This window comes from Melospiza melodia, chromosome 20 (genome assembly GCF_035770615.1).
Source record: "Melospiza melodia melodia isolate bMelMel2 chromosome 20, bMelMel2.pri, whole genome shotgun sequence".
NCBI lineage: Eukaryota > Metazoa > Chordata > Aves > Passeriformes > Passerellidae > Melospiza > Melospiza melodia.
Genome location: NC_086213.1, coordinates 10,918,812 through 10,943,725, shown reverse-complemented (window position 1 = coordinate 10,943,725; position 24,914 = coordinate 10,918,812). Strand labels below are relative to the sequence as shown.

The following is a 24,914-nucleotide window of genomic DNA, read 5'->3' as shown; positions in this document are numbered from 1 at the left end:
TCTTGGCACACGATTTGAGATGTTTGTATGGATTGATGAGATTCCTTCCAGACTGACCAGGCCCCGCTCCTGCAGTCTCTCCTCATCACAAAAATGCTCCAGATTTAGATAGATAATTACATTACCCTTGTGGCCTCTGCTGGACCCTCTCCAGTATCTCCCATTTTTATTTATCCTTGTCCAGAAGTGGACACAGTAAAATAATCCTGACACACCCCACATTTTCCAGCCCTACCCACGCCCAGCCACTGTCCCTCAGGACGGCGGTGCCGGGACTCGAACCCGCGGTCCCGCGCGGAGCAGGTGGAGCGGGGCGGAGCCAATCGCGGCCGCGCTGCGCGGGGGAAGCCCCGCCCACGGCCCGCACCGCGCGGTCACCATGGCAACAGCGGCGCTTCCCGCGGGGCCCCGCGGCCGCCGGGGCGAAGGGGCCGGACCGGCACCGGGGCGGGACATTCCCGCCTCCCGCCGCCCTCCCGCCGCCTTCCCGCAGCCCCTCGCTCCGGGGAAGCGCCGAGGGACGGCCCCCTGCCCGCCCCGCCCCCGGCCGTGCCCGGCCGCCGCTCGCCGCCCGCCGCCGCCGCGGGGGAAAGGCCGCTGCGCGCCCAACTTCACTCCAAGCAACTTCCCCGGTGCGGCGGAGCCGGCGCCCGGTTTGGCGGAGCGAGCAGCCGGTGCTTCGGCTGGGTGAGTGCTGCTGGGTGGGACAAAGGCGGGCAGTGCTCGCTCAGCCGTGGGGCCGGCACGGGAATCGCTTCCCCGCTTCCCCGGGGGTGCCTCGAACGGGGAGCGGGTCCCGTGCCCGCGGTGCGCTCGCCGCTCCCGCATGGCCCGAGCCCCGCTGCCGGACCGCCCGGCTGCTCCTTCCTCACTGCGTCAGACCGAGGGCTGCTGCCCTCGAGGGTTAAAAAGAAAAGAAAAGAAAAGCCCCCCTCTAAAAAAGCCCCGTGGTTCCGATTCGGCGGCTGGAGGTGGGGAGGGCTTGTAGGTGGTTTTTGGTGGACGGTGGTGTTGCTCGTGGTGCTGAGGATTAGAGCGTAATTTTGTAATCCACGCGGGCTGCAATTATCTGTTCCTCGCTGGATTAGGGATGGTAATGTGCTTGGAGGTCTTAAATGGACAAATAAAGATGCTCCCCCTTTCTCCCCCCCGGTTTACAGCCGGGCGGCGGCTCCTTGGGCAGAGCAGGAGGGATTCAGGCTTTCCCCAGAGCGGTATGTGACTCCTTAATGCCTTGGATTTCGGGAAATATATAATCTGCTCGTTAAAATTACTTCGAAGTGCCAGTTTAAAGTCATCATGCTGCTTTTGAATTGAAGATGCACATAGCTTTGTTTGTTGGCATCGTGTGTGCATAGAATCTCAGCATAGTTTGGGTTGGAAAGGATTTTAAGCTCATCTCATTCCAACCCCCCTGCTAGGGGCATATATTTTTGTTTTGGAAGCGCTTGGGCGGACAGACTTGTGTCGTTCTGGTGATGCGCAGCTCATTTGTTAATTTTCCCTCCTAACTCCAAATCCAAGCGGTTTATGTGAGCACGGAGAGACCTGGAGTGCTGCTTGTGGGTGGAAATAGCTGCTCCAAAAGATCACGTGGAGGTCAGTTCCTTGAATTTGCACGGAGTTCTGCGCTCGGACTTGGGAGGGAGCAGCGCTGGGATTGTGGATGGGTGAAGCTAATCAGTGAAATCCCAGAATTTCCTGTGCGGTGCTGCACGGAGCCGGGTGGAAAGCTTTGCCTTCCTGAGCCTGCCTGCAGCATTGTTGCTGTTCTTGCCTTTCTCCCGTCTGGAGGTGGGAGATTAATCCCGTGGATTCAGGTATTGACTTGACTTCTATTTCTGTGGCGTAATCCGGGCGATTCTGATTTGTGTGCGAGGAATGGGATTAGGGGGAAATCGCACTTGGCAGATGGCAGAGCTCTTCTGTGCCATTAGGAGATATCGTAACCTTTGATTATACCTGCAGGTCTGGTAACAGAGCTCAGGCTCTTTGGGGTTTGGGAATAGAATTCCATTCCAGCTCAAATATTGCTCATGATAAATTACTGGGATCGCGTTAAAGGAGCTGCAGCAAACAGCAATTGATGTTTTGTCCAAACTGGTGCTTTACTCCGGGGTGGTAATTGCAGGCAATTTTCCTTGTCTGCTGAGGGGTAAACTCTGTTTCCAGGGTAACTGGGAAGTTGTTTAGCTGCTTCTGAGGTACTTTTTTGCCAGAGCTGAAGGTTGTTGGCATTTTCTTTTCCTGGTCTCTCCTCCACAAACCAGAAGGATTTGCATCTTTCTAACGAGCACGTAAAAATGGGAGTTTTCTTTGTTTTCCTGTGACGTTTGCAGGGTGTGTAGGGAAGCAGACAGTTGTGTGGCAGAAATGCTAATAAAGCTGCCTGGCAGCTTAATCCAGGTAAAGACTTTCTCAGGAAAAAAAAAAATCTATCAAGAATTTATAAACTTTTCCCCTCATTTTTTTCGCTAACATTTTCTTTGCAATGTGCTCTGCCTTTTCCTGTAAGAATTATCAAAGATCTTTATTATTAAGTAAAGCTATAAAGCCTTTGTGCTTCAGGGTAGTTAAGGAGGTTGGAATCCTATTTAAATAGATGTTGTAGCCTGTAATTCCCTTTTGATAGGTGTAGAGTTTATTGAAAATGGGTGTGTAAACTTCTCCTCTGTTTCAGACAATGCCCTGAGCTAATTCTAAGCTAAATCTTTCCTTCCCAATGTACAGAAGACACAGAAGCAAGTCACTCTGGAGAGTCACAGTATGGAAAGTCCCTAAAAGGAGGCAAAGTCTAGGACTGTTTCCAACTGGAATACTTTGGTTTGTCATTTTTTTGCTGTCTCATTTTATATGTGGCAGTAAAGGGCGTGCATGGCCCCAGCCCCAGGGTTGTGCTCACGCTGCAGTTCTGGAGCTGCTGCTCTTATGGCAGGAGAAAGGGCACAGTCCCCCATCTGTGCTGCTCCTGACGAGATAACCAGGGATTCAGAAAATTTCCATGGCTGATGATGAAGCAGTTTTTCTCTCTGCCACACTCAGGCTTTGTGTAGCTGCAGGATTTCTTTTTTATTTTTGTTTAATTCCATTTTCAGCCATGTGCAGCACCATCACCTTGGGTGTTAATTGAGCCCCTTAAGTGTGCAGACTCCTGTGGCAGTGGCAACAAGCTTCCCAAATACCTGATTTCTTCCAAAGGGGGAAAAAACCCCAGTTACAACTTGGAAACAGGCTTTACTGAAAGCAGGGATTTCAGACTTTGTGCTTCATAAGTTTCCCAGCCCTTCCTGCCCCGTGTGCTCAAGGTGACATTCAGAGCACATGTGAAAGAAGCAAGTCCTGACCAGCAGGTCCCAGGTGGATGGAGAGCTGAGGTATTCCTGCTCCTGGGATTCTTTGCACAGCTCTGTGATTTCGCTTGGGTGTTGTCCTGGACTCTGCTCCATTCAGCACTCATGTTTCTCTGGCTATTAGATAATTTTGAAACCAGTCCTGTCACCTGCCCTCTCTTTGGCACGTGTTTGGTTAGTGCAGAGTGAAAAAGGAGCTCAGTCTCTGTGGTAATGAATGTGTTGCTCTTCACTCCCTGGTCCTTGCCCTGCAGTTATTCCCCGTTTGGTTGTTGCTCATGGAGCTTCCTCCCTTCTGGCAGATTTTCCAAGTAACCTGTGAATCAAATTGATTTGATTTCTCTGTCCTTGAGTTTGTAAACAGAGATAAGAAAACGTCCCACAGTCTTGAAAATTCTGGTGTAGATTTGCTTGTGGGGAGTGCTGTGCAGATCAGGGACAGGGCTCAGGATCACATTGGAGAGGATTTCCCTGAATGTGTCAGCTGGGGACAACTTACAGATGTGACTTCCTCTCCTGGCTGCTCATGTGTTTAAAAATCATGCTGGTTTCTTATTGGGCAGCTTCACAGATCAATATATTTCTCTAAGCCTTGGTGTGATTTCTCAAATTGACGCTCCACAAAAGTTGGTAGCTTGGCACTGTCCCTATCCAGGGAAATGTCCTTTGGCAGTGCACTGGTCATGCTGGATGGTTAGTGAAAAATTTGCCTAGTAAGAGGGTGTGTCTAAATTGGAGTGTTCTGCATCCATTTATGTGTAATGTTGCTGTTCTTTCCTTATTTTCAAGCTGTTTATTTCAGTGGAATGTTTTCTTGCATGAGGTTTGAAGTCTTTCACTTCCCGAGCTGGGTCAATGTTCATGATACAGTGCTGCAGCCTTTCTGCTAATTGATTTTATAAATTTATTTATTTCTTATGGTAAGTGCAGCTTGCTCAATTTTCAAGTAGGAGGCAGCATTTGGGGAGGAAGGGACCATTCCAGTGAATCCTTTATGGAGCAGCAGATCCTGCTGTGTGCTGTGGGCTGCTTGGAAAAGTGAGACTGAAATAAATGCTCAATCCTGCAAGCCCAGGCATGAGGCTTGTGGTGATGCTGTTGTGAGCCCAGTCTGTATCACTGGTTTGTGTTTGGTGCACAGGGGTGACTGGAACCTGGGAATGTTGCAATGCTTTTAGGTGTGTTTTTAGTTTTGTGTGTAAGAATTGCCCAAAGGCATTGTAGGGCAAAAGCCGCAGATTTTTTGCTTTTGCTTCAGAAATCTCTTTTAAGTATAGAGTGCCTGCTTGTGGTAGTAGGGTTTGCAGTGTAAACCACTGTGTGGTTGTCTGGAGCTTGCAGCCAGAGAGACTGGAATAATAGCATCAGGAGAGCTGAGGAATTCTCTCCGCAGCAACCAGTCTTGAATCCTAATCACGGCCCTCAGAGTGACCACAGGCTTGGTAGGTTTAACAGCTTCACTGGGAGACTCCATGCTTGACAAACTCGAGATGCACCTGCCCTAGGCAGCTGGGTGTGCAGACTTTTCCTAAAAATGTCCACGAATTGGCTCTTGGGTTGCCTGGATATATGTTTTCAGTGAGATTTGACTGCTGATTCCAAGGAGATGCTCTTCTTGCTGGGTTAGAAGTGAAGTTGGTTCTCTGTTCTCATGTCCTTCATTGACTCTCTGTGAGATTGAAGGACATCCATGAACTTCTGAACTCTCAGGGCATTCTTTTCAAGCCGTGTTCCAGGAATAATTAAAATATTTACAAGTAACAAAGCCAGAGCAAGTCAATTGCTTTTTGCCTTGAGAGAGCTTCTATAGGTGAAGAGGACTTCCCATGTGTTGAGTTCTGTTAACTGGCAAGAAAACCAAATTCTTATGAAAACCTGGATATTGAGTGTTGCTAAAACATACTAAATTTAGTGTGGTGACTGTTTTATCTATTTTCAGCTATTGCTTAAAAAAACTCCCTAATGTTTCCCTTTTATTCTCGTGATTGGTATGACCTGAACATCTGATCACAAAAGGATATTTAAGTCTACTGGGTGATGATTTTCCTCAGGCCCAGGCTTAAAGAATTCAGACTCTTAAAATTAAGCTGTTTATGGGAGCATACTTTATCTTTAGATTCTTTTCTCAAATCAAGGAGGTTTATTTTCTTGGTTCCCACTCTCTTTGTTCTGGGAATATGTAATGCTGGAATTTCTGCAAACAAAAACACTTTCAAACAGCTTGGGGATATTTTTCAGTGCATCTGTATAAATAGGAGATCGTTAATACATTTTTTTGCAGTTCCTGAATGCCTTACACTTATGTTGAGACAATGGGAGTTGAGTTTTCTTTTTATGCTCTTCATCTCTACAAAACACGCTCGAGGAGAGGAAATGAATGTTTTCTGAGGGCTGTGTGATTGTGGTGATGCAGCTTGAGCAGTCCAGGGCACAGAGAGGGTTATTATCCAAAACACTGCTTGTTTGTGGTTGAGTCATGTCCAATGAGCACACACTTAAACATTGGGGGTGGGGGGATCTGGGCTCTTCTAAAGCCACTTACAGAGCTTGTTCATTAAAAGTTCTTACCAGAATTAAGTGCAAAACTTCCAGTTTTGGGCTAGAGTAAAGCCTCTGCTTGCCTGAAAGGAGATAGCGTTGATCTTGGAGCAGTGTGAGAACTGAAAACTTCTTACTATTGTAGTAATTACGAGTCAGGATGGTCATTAGGCTGGTGTAACGAGCAGGAAAAGATAACAATTCAGTTGCTGGAGGTTTGGTGTCTCCCCAGTTTTCACTTGGAGGGGAGAAGCGTGTGCGCTCCAGCAGCTCCTCCAAAGAGCGATGCCACAGCTTTGGATGGAGTAAGGCTCGTCCTACTGCTCGCAGTTAGATGGGCTTTAATGTGGGCAGGAGGGAGGAGATCCGAGCCTTATTTCCAGGTCAAAACACCCCTTTCATTCGGCTGGGAATCGCCAGGAGCCGAGTGGGCTGTTAGCTCCAGCTCCGGGCTTGACCCAGTTCCTGCGCGGAGCTCCGGACGGGCAATTCCAGCTCTGCTGCAGGGACATGCATGGCAGAGAGAGAGAGAGAGGGGAAAAAGCACTTAGCTGCATTCTGTTCTTTAAATCTTAACTATGTGGGTTTAGTGCTTTGGGGAGGAGGTGATGGAGTGAAGATGCTCGGCCTGTACTTCGTTATTTTCCATTTTGGTAGTTATCCTTCATATCCCTTCCTACCTCTTTCCAGGGGTAGGAAGCTGCCAGTGTTTTAGTGAAATGGATGAAAATCGGAGGATTTGTGTGTGCTTTTAGTGCTGCAACATTGTTGCCATACACAGAAGCCTCTTCTGTTTATATTTTCATAGTGACTGGTTTTGTAATCACAGTATTGGTTAAATATGTGCTTTCAGTGCCTTTCAACAAGTGATGTTCATAAATGTCAACTTCTAAAACTGATTATTCCTGCCGTTGTAAAATGAGGACCCATCGTTATTTTACAGTTTGAAAGGTACGAACAGGAGCGGAATTTTAAGTTTGTCTTTATTTTGCTCTTTTAATGAGCTCAGCCTTGAGCCTGTGCTGGGCTTGGCTGTCTCAGCGCAGCCGTAGCACCGAAGGCTCCTCGCAGGGAGGGAGTTGTGCCAACATTTAGGAGGGATGTTTATCTGCTGGGACTATGTTCAACCATACAAGGCTTTCCATGGACAAAGCTGCCTCATCCATAACGAGCCCAGCAAAGCAGGATTTAAAACAGAGTCGGAATTTCTGGCCACTGCAACTGTTTGATATTTCATGAGAACACTGGGAATTCTTCATTGACCCAAAGGAGCACAACAGGCCTTTCTGCTGGAGCTGAGCAGCACGGCTGGCTCGCTCCCTAACTGAGGGACCTTACAGAAATGTCACTGTTGTTATTGTTGTCAAACAGTGTCTTACTGTATTGGCACTACTGAATGTCAAATATTAGTGTAATCTGTCATTAGAATGTTTTCAGCAACATGACGGCTGCAGAGTTATCTAAATACCATCCTGTTCCTGCTGCAAACATGGTGCAGAGTGGGTTTTTTGCGTGTTTGAGCAGCAGTAGCAGTTCTGTCCAAGAGAAGCTGTGGCTGCCCCATCCTTGGAAGTGTTCAAGACCAGGTTGGACAGGGCTTGGAACAACCTGGTGTCCCTACCCATGGCAGGGGGTGGAATGAGATGAGCTTTAAGGTCCCTTCTAACACTTCTCTTCTTCTATAATAGATATATTCATTTATCCAAGTCGTATTAGATATTTCTAAAATGTATGGATTTATGTGTCATAATTCTTGCAAGTCATCATAATGTTCAGTTAATGTTCTTCACAAAATGAATATTAAAAAAAAATAATTAAATTGCTGCAGCTCTGTGGCTGCTGTCTGCTAAGGAGAGATTAAATGAATCACTCTGAGATTCATTTAATCAGAGTTTCCAGTACAACTTCAGGTCTTTGTTACTCTCGTAAGCACAGTTTTAGTCACGGTTCCTGTGTGGATGTGGAGGCTGCTGGAGAGGTCTCCACGTGTCTGACCTGCTCTCACCCGACAGGGCAGTGATGTTTCCTTGGGTAAATCACAGCACCCATTGGAAATGCTCATCAATAGTTGCAGGTCAGCATTTCAAGAAGGTCAGGGAGGCTGCTTCTGCTTTCTGCCTCGTGAGCATTATGCTAATTCAGTCGTTAAACATATTGGAATTGTGCTTCCTTTTGCTTCTGCAGAGCTTGCAGATTCCATGGGAGCCTTTTCCCTGTGCTCGGAGCAGAGAGGGTTAGTTTTGGGCAGGGAGAGGTTTTCTTGTAGCCTATGTTGTAGTCACACACAGGGAATGTGTCTGTAGGTCTGTGTGGATCTGTTCTTCCTGTGAAATACTTGCTTGCATAGTGTCACTGTCATGTTGGTGCTCATGCATGAGGAGGAAATTGAAGGGAGATGATGGAAACCTTAAGATGAAATACATATTTTCCTCTCCCAAAGGCACTTTGCTGAAGCACCTGTGTAACTTAGGCCCCATTAGTGACACCTCTGAGGAACCATATTGAGCCTTTTCTCCTTTATTTGTTCTTAAATGCTGGGAATGTGTTTGTGGAAAGTGCCTGTTGCAGGGGGTGGAATGAGATGAGCTTTAAGGTCCCTTCTAATGCTTCTGTTCTTCTATAATACATATATTCATTTATCCAAGTAGTATTAGATACTTCTAAAATGTATGGATTTATGTATCATAATTCTTACAAGTCATCATAATGTTCAGTTAATGTTCTTCACAGAATGAATATTTTGAAAAATAGTATTGCTTCCAGCACATGTAGAATGTTCAGAGATTATTTGTGCTGTGTGTGTGATCTATGTGTAAAGTAATGATCGCACAGAACATTCTTTGTTGATATTGGGCTGTTGCACACAATGTACAAAGCAATTGATCTGGAATCCAGGTTTGTTCTACTGTAGATTTATGGCTGGCTGAGATGGTGTTTTCACAGGCTTGGCTCTGTAAGGAGCAGGCTCATACATTTTTCAAATTGTCTCCAGAATTTTTGTTTCACTTCCATTGAGTTTATTTTATTTTTAATTTAACAGCTTTTATGTCAGATTTGCACGCTTCAAAAATGCTGAAAATGGTTACTTTAAGGTTAAAGCTTTTTCCATCTTTGTTCATCTTGACTGTAGAAGTGGTTGTGGTCTCTTCTCTGTCATGTCTTGTCTAATAACCCTGGAAAGCTGGGCTTGAACTGAGCTCCCAAAACCCAGGGTTGGAGCTGCTCACAGAGAGAATCAGCACCACAATTTGTCAGATCTAATGGCTCTGCTCCTGCTCACATCTGGGCTGAAGGCTGGAGTGAAAAACTTGTTAAGGCACGAGTGTATATTTTAAAATATATAATTAACAGCAGGTTGTTTATAACTGTTTACCAATGTGCAAGACAGTGTTTGTAGTAGGTTGGACTGGCTTTTATTAAACTTCAGAATCTGTGGCGTTTATCACTTTGCTGCAGAGCAGACAGGCCACACTCTGCCTGAGCACTGGGCAGGTTTGGTCAGGCACAGCTCTTCCAGCCTGCCTGGCTGCTTTTTATTAATGCTGATTTTTGAACACTTTGGCTTTTGAACCTGACTTTGGGGAGGGGAACTCATCAGGCTGACCAGGGCAGTTCCTGGGCAGAGTTTGTGTCCAGTAGTTCACACGGACCTTTTGTCTGTGGTTTGCTGGTTGATTCAGATGCGATGAAACAAAGTGAAAAAATTGCCCAATCTTCTTCACTGAGCAGGTGTCTCCTGTTGGCTCATCAAGTCTCAAAGCTGCAGATTACTAGAAAATGAAAAGAAATTAAATTTTGTGCCTAAGTCACTTCTGAAATGTCCTTCACCAGCTGCTGTCTCGTGAAAAATGTTGGGACATGTGAATCTTTAATTTCCTTTCCAACTTTGCCTCTTCACATTCAGTTCCTTGGATTGGTGTGGCTCCTGTTTGGCTCAGGTGGGATTCCTGCTTCAGAAATTCTTGATGCAGTGCCAGTTTTTATGACAAGTTTATGGCACCCTTTGAACTTGCAGATCTATACCAAAAAGGCCAGCCAGGGAGTTGGCTCAGCAGATTTCTCAGCAGCTGCAGGACCTGCTGTGCCTCTTGAGGCTGGTGAGTGTCTCTGCCTTCCAGAGGCCTCCAGTGCTGTTAACAGTGACCACAGTGGGATCAGTGGGTCATGCTTCACTGTGGGGCTTTGTGGGGACAGCCATGAGAGCTGAGGAGCTGGGAGAACTCAGTGTATCGTGGTTTTCTTTTAAGTCAAACTTCATTCCAAGGATCCTTCTTTGTAATAACTTCAGAAGGGTGTTTCCAAATTCACTGTGAGATCGTTTTCAGGTTACTAAATCCCTTCCTTGGATATGCTCTGAGAAGCTGGGATCAGGTGCCAGGGCTGCTGTAAGTGTGGTGTGAGTGTGGCTGGGTGGGGGTGATTTGAGGGAAGCTTCATGGTCTGGCTGCTCATGGGCAAATGAGTGCTCATGCTGAGGTACTCAGGTCTGGATGAGCTGGTGAGGACAAACCTGTGATCATTCACTCCTCCTGATTTTTGTGAGATGCAAAATATGTCTGTGTCAGCTATTTATTATTACCCTGCCTTAAAATGTAAGTGGTATCTACACTGGGCCATCAGTTTCAAGTGTTTTCATGTTACTCTTCTATCTTCATTTTGATGTTTAAGTGCTTCTCTGCTCTCTGCGCTTAAAACTTCCCAGAAAGTTAAAAAGCCCCCAGGGTTCACTTGTGGTTAAAAATGCCCTTCTGTGCCAAAGCTGTGAGTGTGGTTTGAGCAGCCCTGGGGTTCCCTGGGCCTCCTGTCCCTGTGCTGAGGATGTTCCACACCAGTGCTTGTGCACATCCATGCACTCCCAGGTTTCCCAGTGCCACCATTTGGATTTCAGAGCTGGTTTTTTCCCACTCCAGCTATTTCTTTTTCTTTCACCCCCCTCAATAAATACATTAATGTTTGTAGTGCCTGAACTGTTGTCTTTCAATTAATAGGCATTTTTTTTCCCTTCTGTGCTTTCTCAAGCATGTAGGGAGCTGGAGGAGATTGTTTAGTACTCACAAAGCTTTTGGATGCTGTACGTGTTATCAATAATTCATTACAGGCCTTGATTTTGCTGAATAATGTTGTGTTTCTGAAGAACAAGGTAGTGTACAATGCATGTGCAGGCTTGTTGCTGTCAGAGTTCTTGGCTTAAACATCCTTTTGTTCAGAAATGAGGAGAAATGCAGCATCACTGCTCTGGCTCACACACGACCCTCTGTGTTCTGTTCCATTCCTGGGGCTTTAGGGGAAGAGGAAGCTCCTTTGTGAATTTCTGGTAACAATGCCCTGCTCACAGGCAACCAAAGGAACACTTGTACAGGCTGGCAGTACCCAGCCAGTGATTCTGAGCTGGGCATTTGCATTAATGTGGGGAACAAACCTATTTCCTGCATATGTGAAAAGCCAGATGTGCCCACTGAAGGGAAAAGAGGAGCCTTATCATCAAGGCAGCAGCAGCAGCTCCTCTGGCACAGCGTCAGGCTGTGTTGACAGAGCAGGTTTGTTCTGGGTGTGCAGCTCAGGGCAGTTTATTGATGGCTGGCAGGAGGAGGCAGCACCCTGCTGCAGCACCATATCCTACCTGACTTAATGCCAGGCTCAGTGCACAAGGAAGAGATCAAAGAGCTGTTGGAACACTGGGAGCAACCTGAAAGGCAAAAGGATTTCATGTCTCAGTGTGTCAGTGTGTTCAGGGCAGAGGGTGACATAAGGGATTTTGGCTCAGGGAATGATATATGCCACCAAGTATCTGGCTTTTATAACAATATTTTATTTGATTCAGAATAGATCCACCCATCTCTCCTTAGTCCAATGCTTGTTTCACTGTCTGTGAGACAGGAGTGGAAATGGTAAATCTGAGGGTCATGTCCATTTGATCTGAATGAGTTTTAATGGCTCCATCAGTATCTTGAAAGGCATAACTGGAGTAAAATTAATCCAATTTCATACTGTTAATAATTTTCCTGTTCCAAGTTGGGTCATCTTTTCTCTGAAGTGCTTGAATTGCTGCCGTGGAGCAGAGGATGGAGGTGCTGCCTGGGAGATGGAGCTGTGTTGTTTATTAGTGCCAGCTCTGCCAGTCTTTTGTCACAGTGCTTGTCTCCTGCAGCAGTCCCAGGGAGATCTCCTTATCTACAGCTTTGCAGGCTTCATCTTCAGGGCAGAGGTTGTTGTGACTCAGAGGAGCAGGCTTTGAAATTGTTCATTTGTTCAAGAGCAGAATCATCTGTTCCTGGGAATCACCTGGTCCAGCCTCTGTTTATCTGCCATGCAGCTGCAGTTCATTTCCACAGCAGTGCCTGGCACGAGTATTTTGGGCTTGAGTGTATTTGCTTGTTGAGTGAACTCAACTACGTGCTTATGCTGTGACTAATCAAATATCTGGAAGGTGGAATGATGATGGACTGAGTGGAGAAATTGCTGTGACACAGTGTTGGCTCTCTGTTTTGATAGAAAATGTGTCATTAGCAGCCAAATCAAAAGCTGTTGAACACAGAGCTTTTTGCATATGATTTTTTTTAAGATCACAAGCAGCAAACCAGCCATCAGAGAAGACATCTGAAGGCAGAGCTGTGAGAGCTGAAGCAGCACATAAATATTCGTACCAAGGGCGTGCAGTGACAGTTTTGCCCAGATCTCCCAGAGAGGCTGTGGAGTCTCCCTCAGTGGAGTTATTCCAGAGCCATGTGCTCTGAAATGACCCTGCTTGAGCAGGAAGATGGGACCAGATGACCTTCTGTGGTCCCTTCCAGCCTGAGGCAGTGATCATGTGATTCCTTTTAGTCCAGGTGAAAGCTTAGGAGCAGTGTAATCTATTGCAGCATCTGCTCTGGGTGTTTTATCAGTAGCTGCCACGTGCTCTTTGTGAATGAGTCTTTGCTGGCGACTGTGCAGCTTCCAAATGTGTCTGTCAGGAAAAGTACAGGTATAAAAATAATGCACTGTAAACGTGAAACCTGCTTTCTTCTTTTTGCAGAAGCAGAGGAATGTTAATTCTTACCCCTTGAATACACGTTAGTCACCATAGCTATGTATACACATACATCATTTTTAATATCATGATTTTGGTCTTCTAGACCATTACTCTCTTTCCTTTGTCCTCCAGTTTTATGGGTTCAGGTTTCTCCAGATGGTTAAACTGTTGAAGTGATTTCAGTGTGTTCAAGGTCATGCTCTAAGGCCAGTAACCTTAAGTTTTCTGGTTGAAACCACTTTTTTTTCTCCCCATATGGCCATACCTTAATTAATTTTTCAGCACTCAGATGAATGTATGAAGGGCTCAGTATTTATAAATTCGTCCTGGTGACCCCACGTCAATCACAGGACAGCTTGAGCTGGTTATACTTTCTGAAGGTGGTTTACTGTGCCAGGCCACAAATGCGTTTTTCCAGCGCTGGAAATCCATTAGAATTTGAGGAGGCAGATCAGAGGATTAGGGGCTTTGTCCTTCTGACACAAAAGCACCTGCTGTGCACGAAGGCAAGCAGGAAATGTCTTCTCACCTCATGCTATTTCTGTGTGACAGTGACCTTCAGAGGCTGGCTTTGTGTGGAGAGATCCTTCCCCTGATTCCTGCCTGGGAGCACAGGGCCACGGGTCAGCTTTATTTCTGAAGGCTTCAAAGTGCTGTGGAGGCACTTGCCTATTTTTGTAACAAGTAGGTGGATTTTTTCAATAAACCAAAGCCCACGGATCTGCTTCACTCAGTCCTTTGACTTGAATTCCTCAGCAGGTTAGCCAAGCCCTGTCTCCCAGGGGAGTGCTGCACCTCCCACAGTTCACATGAGCTTTGGTGTCCCCATGCTGGCTGCCAGGCTTAGCAAGGTGCTGCAGGGCTGTTTTTACTCATCAAGGAGTCCCAATGTCAGTGTCCAAGTACTGTTTTGGGAGGAAACTGCCCCAATTATATCATTGCTGCTTTTAAAAGCGTTTGCAGCAGCTGGTGGCTCTGAAGGCAGCGAATTAAACAAAGTCCAGTGGTGATATATCCTTGTCCTGTCAACTCTGAGATCAAACAGTTGTCCTTCCCCTTCCCTTGTTGCCAAGAGGATGAGAAATATGCACGGTTACAGTAAATATTTCCAGGTGTGGGTGGTCTCTAAGCTCCTTTTACTGCTGGAACATGGTACGGAGCGTGGTGTCGCGGAGGGGAGTATCAAATGGAAGAATGCCAAAGTTGTTTTTCAATCCCATATTTCTGTCCGTGCTGCAGCTGGTTCATCCATCTCCTTGCACTCCTTCAGCTGTGTCCACGGTTTGCCTGCCAAACGAGAGCATTCCCACCCAGAGCTGGAGCCTCTGGAGAAACACAGCCCTGCCTCAGTTCTGGGGCTTTGGAAAGCGCTGCCTGCTCGAGGTCAGAGGGATCAGTAGCTGCCTGATGTATTTCTGAAACCGTAATGAGCCAAATTTCACCTTTTTAAAGCAAGGTCATGGAGAAAATACACTCAAAGGACGCATAAATAAATTAGATTTTGATTAATTCCATCATGCTCAGGATGTGTAGCATAAGATATGAAAAGGAGAGTCAGGGATTTAACCCTTTCCTTCAGGATCTGTGCAGAAAAAATGAACTCTAGCCAAAATTTATTTAAAATACAGTTAAAAGTGAAGTTAAGCATCCTTCAACAAGAAGACCATGTTGCAATTAGCCAGCAGGAAGTTCCATGATGGTTTTGAAAAGGTATGAGGAGAAATTTGCCAAATTGCAAATTCAAGTACCCACCCTCTGCTGTGTCCAGGACATGACCCCTTTGACCTTTGGGAGCTGCAGATAGAATAAAATCCTCCCTGAAACAACCAAACATCTTCCTGGAAGAGCCTTAATTTGACTTATTAATCTTTTTTCAGTTCCACAGTCAGTTTTTCTTGCTTGTAGCCAAACCTGATTATTAATATTTTATCTGGCACGCAATGCAGTTGTTTCTGGAATGTCTTTTTTTTTTTTTCTTGCTGAACTGCATGGGGAGGTTATTTGCAGGTCTTGATTGTGGTTTAAAAGCATTTGCAAGGATGAAAGCTAAAAGAACATTAGCAGGAGTTGAAGCTGACCACAAAAGCAAAGGTTTGATGAGAGAAGCAAACAGAACAGCATTCTGCTGGGAATACCCACCTTCTGCACAAACACACTTTTAGCCTCACTTCAGCCTTATCCCATAATTCATGTTTTGCTGCAGAATGTCATCCTTAGCTGGCAGAAATCAGGATTTTGCTTTTATTCCTTATTTCAACTGCCAAGAGAATTGGACTTTCTGAAAATACCCACCCAGTAATGAGCTGGGTGGAATCCCTTGTGTGGAATGCTGGAAGTAAAAGATGATTCACACGGGAGAGTGAGGATATGCAGCTTCTGGTACCAAAAAACTGGTGATTCACCAACATTTAATGTAATTTCCTTTGGTTGGGTTTTTTTCCCTACCTGAGACTCGAGGGAGTTTCAAAACAAATTAAGCCTACTGTGAATCTGGAAAGGGAAGAGAGTTTCCTCTGAAACTGTCAATGAGAGGGTTGGGGAGAAGGAAATGGTGGAAGGTTGGGGTGTGATGAGGCAGTTGTGCAGGTCAGAGGAAATGCCAAACGTGTTCTGTCAGTCCCTGTGCTCTTGAGGGATCTCTTGAGTAGAACACAGTGTACAAAGAGGAAAATCTCCAGCCAAGACCTGGCTTGGACAAAATCTTGACCAAGGTGTTGGCCTGAGTTGTTTGTAGAGCAGTGATCATTGCCCCTAAACCCAGTGCAGAAATTTTTGTAGGTGGATACCCAAAAAATGGGTACTTGATACTAAATCTATGGTAGCAAATGATTCCTTTCTAAAGGGTAATATTCCGAAGCTGTTTTCTAGAAAGAATTGGAGCAATCTGCCCTTTTTGTACATTAATCCTGGTGGGTTATGTTTTATATGTGAGACACACTCATTTTTATGAAAATAGCACAGACTGACAGCTGTGGAAGCAGATTATTACATGTAATTTTTTACCCGCATCATTCTCTCCAGACACATCTGTCTCATAAATTCAAGGAAATTTGGAGGATGACTCCCTGTGCCCCACAGCCATCATGATGCATTCTGTCCTGGTTACACGCAGCAGCATTTTGCTGTTGAATCCTGCTCTACCATAAATTAATCACAGAATCCCAAACTGATTTATGTTGGGAGAGTCAGGGACAGCTTCCATTAGCCCAGGTTGTTCCAAGCTGTGTCCAGCCTGGCCTTGGACACTTCTAGGGATGGGGCACCCTGTGCCAGGGCCTGCCCATCCTCTCTGTGCTTTCCTGAATCCCTGTTTCAGCTGATTGTCCAGCTACATCAGGAACGCGATTTAAATTCATACTGGCCATTCCAGTGTATTTAACATCGAATTTTTGCTTTACTAAATAACTATTACAGCCTCTATGGGGCCAGCTCGAATTACTGAAACTGCTATTCTATAATTTGTTAACATTTTAACCAATCTTTGCGGCATGGAGATTAAAATACAAGGTGTAAAGTTCTCACCGTGGGATTGAGGTGGCAGCGCTTAATGGAAAGAATGGTTGGAAATGTTGCAGCTCTTGAGTGCAGCTGCATGGGGGTGAAGCTCTGGCAGGTGATGATCGTTATGCAATTGTACTGGCAGGAGCAATTAGAGATTTACAAGTGCTTGTAAATGCTGCTATTTATAGGACGGACACTTTATTTAACAAAATGCTAATCTTTTCTGCAGTGGGAGGAAATGTCAGAGTGGAGTCTTTCATCCTTGGGTTGGGACTGGACTGGAATGTCCAAAAGAGCAGCGCTTAGTTCTTCTTGTAAAAGAGAAGGACTAAAGATTTCCAAGAGACTTGGACATGGGAAATGGAGGAAGGATATTTTGAATTTTGCAATACTTTGGAATTCTAATATCAGTGGTCTGTGGGGCTTTGCAGATCTATCTGGCTTGTGAGATTTGGAATATGTAGTTTTAATTCTCAGCCTTCTAGTTTTCATTATTGAGAAGCAGAACTGAGTTACTGTGAATCTGGGAAAATATAATTTAAATGCATTTTATTAGCTGTTTTTAATTTGTGAATAAACTTAGCCAGGCAAATTAAAAACTAGAGCCATTATGAAAGTATTTTTGATAATCTCTCCCTTTAAGAGACCCTGAATGTCCTCTTAAATACTAGGGATGGATCCCACTGCAGTGAATAATAACCTGAATCAGGCTTAAACCCAAAAATAGAAAAAGCCTGCTTTTTACTGAATTAGTTTCATGATCTACTTGGTTATGAAAGTTTCAGAATAAGGTTTTTTGTGTTATTTCTGTTGCACTGTAGTAAGTTATATTCTTGTCATCACTCACACTCGTACGTGCACAGTAAGTGATGGGATCTGCTCTGTTAATTCTTATTTAATCCAATCAGCACCTCTCCAAGGGCAGGAAGCAGCAGAAGGAGGATTTCTGGGGAGAACAGACAGGGATTGCTGCAGACTGACCCCAGGGTTCGGTCAGTGAGGGCAGGAAGGAGAAAGGAGAGAAGAAAAATGTTTGTAAAGACTGAATCATTTTAGACAGTGGGGCAACCTTTTGTAGGAGGGATGAAATAAACCTTGGTTTATGGTCATTGCTTCCAGTAGCTCCTGTGGCATGGGGAATGCACAGAATCATGGAATCCCAGACTGGTTTGGGGTGGAAGAGTCTTTAGAGATCATCCAGTCCCAACCTCCCAGTCATGGACAAAGCCATGTCTTCAGGAGCTGCTAATATATGTTATTATACAAAATTCTTTGTGTATCTACACAATAAGGGAGTAAATTTTTTATACTGGAAGCAGATTTGCTGATAAAGTTGCATATAAAGAAGAAAAACTTCATGTTTATTAGGTAATTTTCTATGGAGTATTTTTAGTGGGTATTTGCTGCTGGAGCCAGGCTTTCTGCTTGATCTCCATGTCATAAACATATTTGGTTTTGTTTTTTGTTTGTTTGGGTTTTTTAATAGCAGAGACATTTTCTTAGGGGAATTTTTATGCTTTCCACCCTTAGAGAAGACAGATGGACTTGTTTATCTGCTGCGAGGTTCAGGGCCAGATTATAGATAATTTTGCTTTGTGTCATTTAAAACATTCTTGTTTCTGAGCGAGGAAGTTGGCAACAGTCACGTGATTCATGGTGGAAAAATTATCTGCAGGCTGTTGCTGTTGCCTTAATAGGCTTAAAGGAATTAGCAGTGATGTAAATAATAGTTGTGTGTGTGTGTGGTGGGTGGGCAAGTGCCAAACTGAGGGCGTGTTTGGGGTGAAGCCCTTCCCAAATGATCTTCTGCAAAAATAACCCTGTGAAGTGAATAATCCAGTTTTGATTTCTTACAGAGAAATTGTTGATGATTTTTTGTCGTGATTTTTAATTAAAAATGCAGGCAATACATGAGGCATTAAGATTTGAAGGGGCCTGGAGCGGTGTTTGCATTTTGCATCTCTGTGGCACCCTGTGGTGGCTCAGCTTGGCCCAGGAAAAATAAAAAAATCTCATTCACAGGTGTTTGGAAGCTGAGGAAGAGGAGCAGCAGGGAAGAGCCAGGCCTTCGCATGCCAGCCTTTCTGATAAAAGCAGGAGGATTTGGAGAGACACTTCAGTGCCATTTATAATTTCATTTGTGTGCAGAATGCGCCTGCCACAGCCAAGGGGAGCGTGGGCACTGCTTGGGAGGCATGGAGAGAAGCAGTGCCCAGAAATGGGGATAATGTGCCCAAAAATGGGGACAAGGTGCCCAAAAATGGGGACAAGGTGGCTTTGAGATTCTGCCACACAGGATGGGGACATGAAGGGGCATCATGGGCAGCTCGGCTGAGGTCAGGGAGGCAATGACATGGTGTAGCTGATGGTGAGGGATTTACAACTGTAGTAGTACGATTACAGTAGAATTACTAAATATTAATAGCATCTGAAATCCTCCTGCAGTACAATTTACAGTTGATCTTTATAAATTGCCCCAAATTTTGTACGTTGCCAACTGGACTAGAGGTATTTTATTATGAAAGAAGCAGGTTTATCTAAAACAAGATATGTTTCAAAACTGAGACACAGTGTCTAGTGTATGTTACACTTGGCATTGATGGCATGATTCCTCTTTATCAAGTGTAATTGTATCAAGGAGCTTTATAATTTTCAAAATTGGGTGATTATTTTTTCCACTAAATTTTTGTTATTTTTCCAACGCTTGTCTGTTTGGGGCCACGTATGTGTTATAGGGTATCTGAATTTAAAACATGGAAACTGACTTGGGTAGATGATATAGGGGAAAATGGAGACCTTTAAAGCTGGAGTGTAAAGAAACTGAGGAAGGGGTGAATTTTGTGTTAGGAATATTTGCTGGAGAAGCAAGTTGTACTCTGTTACCAGGGATTACGTCCCACATTGTAAATTCACTGCCCTGCGTTCCATTGAGGATCAAGTTTTAGTCCATTTAAGAAGCTCTGTGCCCCCTTCTTCTTTTCCAGAGAAACAGCGACTACAGAATGATAGGAGAGAATTTATTCTCAGCTACTGCAAGACCGATGCTATTTTCACAGCTGAATTTTTCCCTTTGCAATGTTGCCTGTGAGCTTCAGCCTCATTCCAGCGAGTTTCCTTTTACAGCACCTCCCAAACCTTTGCATCCTTGGAATGTGAGAGCACTTTAATCGGATTTTGGTGGTGTTTCTTAGAGCAAGGAGTGGGAGAGAGGGAGGAAGATTTCATGGAGATCTGTGAGATGGTGGAAGGGGCAGCTTGATGTGGATTAGCTGATTGGGTTAGTGGCTATTTTGGAAGGACGAGGTCGTGGGCTGGGGAGGAGGGGGATGGCATCAGGGATAAGTGGTTGAGACAGAACTCCAAGTGGATTGGAAGATGAAAGGGAACGGACAAGGTGAGTGGAGTTCATTCTCCTGCCTGAGACAGGGAGCACAAGCAGGGACAGAAATAAATCCCTGCAACTTCAGTGCCAGTGTGGGCTAAGTCTGGTCAAGGGAAGCTGAAGGTGAAATAACCACTTCTACAGACTGCAGGCTCAGGAAAGCAAGATCCTGAAAATCCTGGTTGGGGTTTTTTTTTTTTTTATAATCACAAGCATGAAGCTCTGTTTTCCACAGAATCTACAAATAAGTTTATTTTCATGGTAAATTCACACAAATATAGGCTCCAGTGAGAGGAGTCCAAAACTGCCCCTTCAAAGGCTGCCCAGAAGAGACAAGAGGGTGGCAACACACATTTGGGCCCCTGGTTATGAAGTACAGTGTGAGTTTTCTAAAAATGAAGAGTATGACAGCTTTTGAAGGAAAAAAAATAATCTAACCTTACATAGCTGCCTGCATCTGCTACGAGTTTAAATATACTTCTGTTAGGAAGGATTCAGGTTACTTCTTGTAGCTGAAATTCTAATTACTGCTGGTTTTCCCACTTCTCTGCAGTAAGAATATAATTAAAGCCAAAGCTCTTCTCCTGCCTTTGCTAGCGAGGTACAAAACTGCTTTGTCATGGTAAAAGTTCCATTTTGATGGAAAATCAGCCGTTTGCAGGTCAGCTGCTCAGGTAGCACTTCACGGACTGCTGCCCCAGAAAAGAGCTTTACAATAGAAAGTAAATTACAGTAATTGAGATTACAGTAATGCAAAGCTCTGTGTTTAACCAGTGATTGACAGCAGTTGAATATGCAAACAGTCTTACCTAAATGTGGTTTTAACAGCTCAGATTTGGTGTGTCTGTTGTGCTGAGTTATTCTCCCTTCACCTTTCAGTTACACCTTTAATTGGTAATTTCTTGTTGATTTTTTTAATGGCTGTTTGAAAAATAAACATTCTTCTGCTTTTTACAGTTGCATGAGGTCACTTTTTCTTGTGAGCCAGCTTTTTCTCCTTAGAATGCTCTGGATTTTTGTCCCACCTGGCATTGTCTGGGTATGTGCCACACCTGAATTGGATTATTTTATTTGCAGGTGAGGTCTGGCAGTGTCGCTGGAGTGATCACATTCCCTGTCCTTAATGTGCCCTTGGTGACCAAGTTCTTGTTGTCACTATGAGAAAGAATTCAGGCCCTATGGATTGGTTGCAGCAGGAAATTATGGTAAGTGGGAGCGTGGAAATTTGTAGGATATTTTTATTTCCATTGTATTTGGTTGTTGGGCCAAGTCAGTAAATAATGGTGTTTCTTGCTTTTTAGAGAAGGAACACTATGTCTTTCAGTATGATAAACTCTGTGATCAGCATATCTGAAAGGCACCTTAATCTGAGTTTGCTTCCTTGTGAATTTATGTGAGAATGATGTTATTTGATGTTCATGCTGACTCTACATCAATACTTGCATTTTTCTCCTTTTTTTTTTTGCAGATTCTCTTTCCTTGCTGGAGTTTTTCACTTCTGTTGAATGTCTAATTCCAACGATGGCAACAAGAGTAGAAATAAATTCTACTTTGGCGTCTTTGACGGCGGTCCCTGACCTAGCTGAGCTCAGGGCTGAGGAGAAGGCACAGCGTGTGTATGTCAGTGTGCTTTCAGATGCCAGCAACAAGGCAAAGGAGGCCTCAGCATCCCTGACTCTGGAAGAGAGCAAGAAATTTGGGAATTCCTTGAGATCTGCAACCATGCCCTCGCTGGGGTCAAGGCCCAGACTTTTCCCAAAGCCTTTTTGTAAAGAGAAATCCTCAGATACTTTTGCAAACGTCAAAGCGCCCGTCCCAGCGTTCAGATCCAGCAGCATGGTGAGAAAGGCCACTGAGGAAACGTCCTCTGTGAAGGTGTTGAGTGGCAATGTCCCTCCCTTAGTGGACCAGAAAGCCATTGACACTGAAAATCAGGCTGGCAGTGACATGGTGACAAATGTGACATTTTACACAGGCCCCAGTGCCAACACAGTCATTCTGTTTGAGCCGGGGGGCCCTGAGCAGACCAAGGTCCCGGAGAAAAGGGCTCAGGAACGCAGGGGATTCACTGCTCTGCAAAGCAAGGACCTGCAGGGCTCTGTGAAACCAGCAGAGCCACCCAGGAATCCTGATGGAGCTCTCCATAGGCACATGTCATTTTCCTCCAGTCTCAGACCAGAATCCTGGAACTCCCTGAAAACCAGTGAAAAGAAAGACGCTCGTGAGGTTCATCCAGGGGAGAAGAACAATGATGATGTAAATAAGCTCAACAATAAAGTTGATTTCTCTGTGGATGTCCAGCAAAGGGCAAAGCATAGACCAGTGTCTGCTATTTTTCTGGAATCATTAAGAGATCAAAAGCATCACGCTGTGGAAACTTCTGAGGAAAAATCTCCTACAGAGAAATCTGGGGTTAGAAAACCAAGGCCTTTGTCCATGGACCTGACGGCTAAGTTTGAACATAAAGATCTTTCTTCTTGCAAAAAGGCTGGTTCATCCCATGAAAGCAAGGAGAATGTATCCATAATTGCTTTTACTGATGTGGGTAGTCATGATCAGTCTGAAACGGGGCCAAAACATGAAGAAGCTGAATTGAATAAAAGCAGTTCTTCTAAAACAAATCTGAAATGCAGTAGTCAGGACATTGGCATCCTGAATAATGGGAAATACACATGGGAAACTAAACTTAAATCGAAAAGTGAACAAATTGAGACAAAACCAGAAATAATAATTAACTTGCATGGTCCTGAAAGAAGCCCTGAAACAACCAGTGAAAACAGAACTAATAAAGGGGGGAAAAGACCAGATCAGAAGGAAACATACACGTTCCTGGGTTGTGAAAGTCCTGCAGCTTCCTCAGAAAAAGAGAATAATATCTTAAGAGGTAGTGTTAAAAAACACATTAGTTTGTTTACATCAGAAAATCCCAGTGCCACAGTGGATCCAGAGTTTCTCCCAGAGAAGGAAAACAGGTGTGTGACCATCCAGCAGAGGATCAAGGAGCTGACAACAGAAAATCCTGAGGTGAAGGGAGGAAATCTGCGCCGCTCGCTGCAGTCACGGCCGCTCTCTGCAGACTTAACCAAGATGTAGGTTACAGAGAAATTCTCTTTAATCCTCTTGGCTTCTTGTTGTTCAGTAAAACTTGCTCTCTCAGTCCAGTAAAAAAAGCTTGATCATTTTGCTTCCACTTAATGTGATTTTTTTAGTATTATTCTTAAGCTCCTTTCCTGCCTTTTTTAATCCGAAAAAGAGAAAATTAAATATATTCTGACAGCAGCTGAAAAAAAATGAAGCTGTCAATACCGTGACCTTTGCATGTCACTGTAACAGTCAATGAGAGATATTCTAGCTTGTTATGCATATCTAAATCCTCTGTTATTAATTGATTATCCTCTATTGTAAATCCTCTGTTATCAAAGATGCATTATTAACAGTATTATTTATATTAACAATAATTAATACTGTTGTATTAATAGTAATAGTTAATATATTAATATTTTGGGAATTCCTGTGGTCTAGATACAATTTAACCACCAAATACAATCATTTCCTATGAAATAGTGATATTTCTTCTTTAGGAAATGTAATTTGATGGATAGTTTCTACCAGCCTGCTTTGGTAAGAAACCACCCTGCTCATTGACCAACACAATCCTTTGTTTTAGGTTTTCAAGTCCAACATCAGGGGGTGAAGCAAAGCTTGAGAAACCTGGGGAGGCTGGAGCTGACTCGATCCACGACCTGCAGGAAAATCCAAAAGTAAGGAACTGGCTCTGCAAGGTCCTGTTGTGCGTGGCTTTATCAACCAGTGACTTTTTAATGGGTATGGGGATTATTAGGGCTGACACAACCCCAGTGGATTTGCTGGTGTGAGTTTGTCTTTAGGACGTGCAGAGAAAAGTTCAGGGGTGTTGTGTCAGCTGAGTTTGTGCAGCTCTGTGTGCACACTGCTCAGTGTAAGAGTGGTAGAGAGGGAAGAATATTTTGTGCTCTGTTTTTAAGGGATTTCTGATCCATGAAACCCTGATGAAGTGCCTGTGGCTGTGGTGGGTTTGTGCTACAGTGATTATTCTTTATTTTCTCCAAGCAGAGCATTAAGATTGTGCTTTCCTGCATCCATTTCCCAGCTGCTGATAAATCCCAGCCTGGACCTTGGTCAGGCTCCTCAGCAACATTTACCTGAGCAGTTCAGACAACAAAGTGTTCCAGGGAAAATGGGGATTTGCTGTGGAAGCTTTAGGCTCTCTCTGTTTCTAAGCAACACTTCAGTGTTGCAAAACAGAATTTCTCTGGTGACAGTTCTTGGTAGAGGAGATTTAATGTAGTTTAAGGGTATTTGTAATGAGTTCTTATGGCTTTTTTCCTGTCCGAGATAGGAATATGTGGTAAGGAAAAGCTACAGGTGCAAAGTTTCTGTAGTTCAGTGTTATTTTCAAGGAGAGCGATTTGTTTTAAAAGGAAAATCTTTCATTAATGGAAGTGCTGTTTTCAGAATTTGACAATAAAGTAGGATTAAAGAAATTCCCTGAAGAATATAGTTCAGACTTCAAAATCTTCATTTATAAATACATTTAATGTTAATTTTCTGATGTTCTTTAGGTTTTTTTTTAAGACAATCTTAAGTCAACTCTTGAGGGAATTTAAATTTTAAATTTTAAGACTTGAATAAAAGATTGAACTCCTGTAAGATCTCTAGTGTTCTGGTTCCCTTTATTATTTACATGCTGTGCTTTTTCAGCAAGTGCTATTAAAAATACCATCCTTTAGGAAGTTGTTTGTATTTCCTGTGAGTAGATAATAGTGAAGGATTGGTAATAAATATTAATTTCCATCTTTCCTTTTTTACTTCGGCTCATCTTAACATTTCTCGTAGCTGAGCATCTCCAGCTGTGATATTTACTCAGATCTTCGTGTTCCTTGCAGTTTGACCATCTTGCTGGTTATTAGTGAGATAATTCTGTAAAAATCAAGATTCAGGAGCTGGAGCTACACATTCCCTTAGGTTACCTTGGTCTCAGTGGAGTTTGTGTTCAGAGAATGTGGATGTGTTTGACTTGTACAGGCTCTTGTTGCACAAAGTAGGTGCAAGTAAGTTAAAATAAATGTTATTAACTTTTTTTTTTTTTTAA

The 24,914-nt window shown here is 44.1% G+C and overlaps 1 protein-coding gene across 2 annotated transcripts in view; it reads left to right on the top strand.

The window, feature by feature from the left end:
• Positions 1 to 576: 576 nt before the first annotated feature.
• Positions 577 to 24,914, top strand: part of KIAA1671 (KIAA1671 ortholog) — a 66,568-nt gene continuing 42,230 nt past the window's right edge. The window contains exons 1-5 of one of the 2 annotated variants that reach the window (XM_063172827.1): positions 593 to 687; positions 1,525 to 1,599; positions 20,861 to 20,988; positions 21,252 to 22,872; positions 23,451 to 23,544. In XM_063172827.1, coding sequence (XP_063028897.1) covers positions 21,305 to 22,872; positions 23,451 to 23,544 — 1,662 coding nt within the window. In that variant the 5' untranslated portion in view covers positions 593 to 687; positions 1,525 to 1,599; positions 20,861 to 20,988; positions 21,252 to 21,304. Of the gene's footprint in view, positions 688 to 1,524; positions 1,600 to 20,860; positions 20,989 to 21,251; positions 22,873 to 23,450; positions 23,545 to 24,914 lie in introns of both variants that reach the window. The other variant, XM_063172826.1, reaches the window with a different exon arrangement.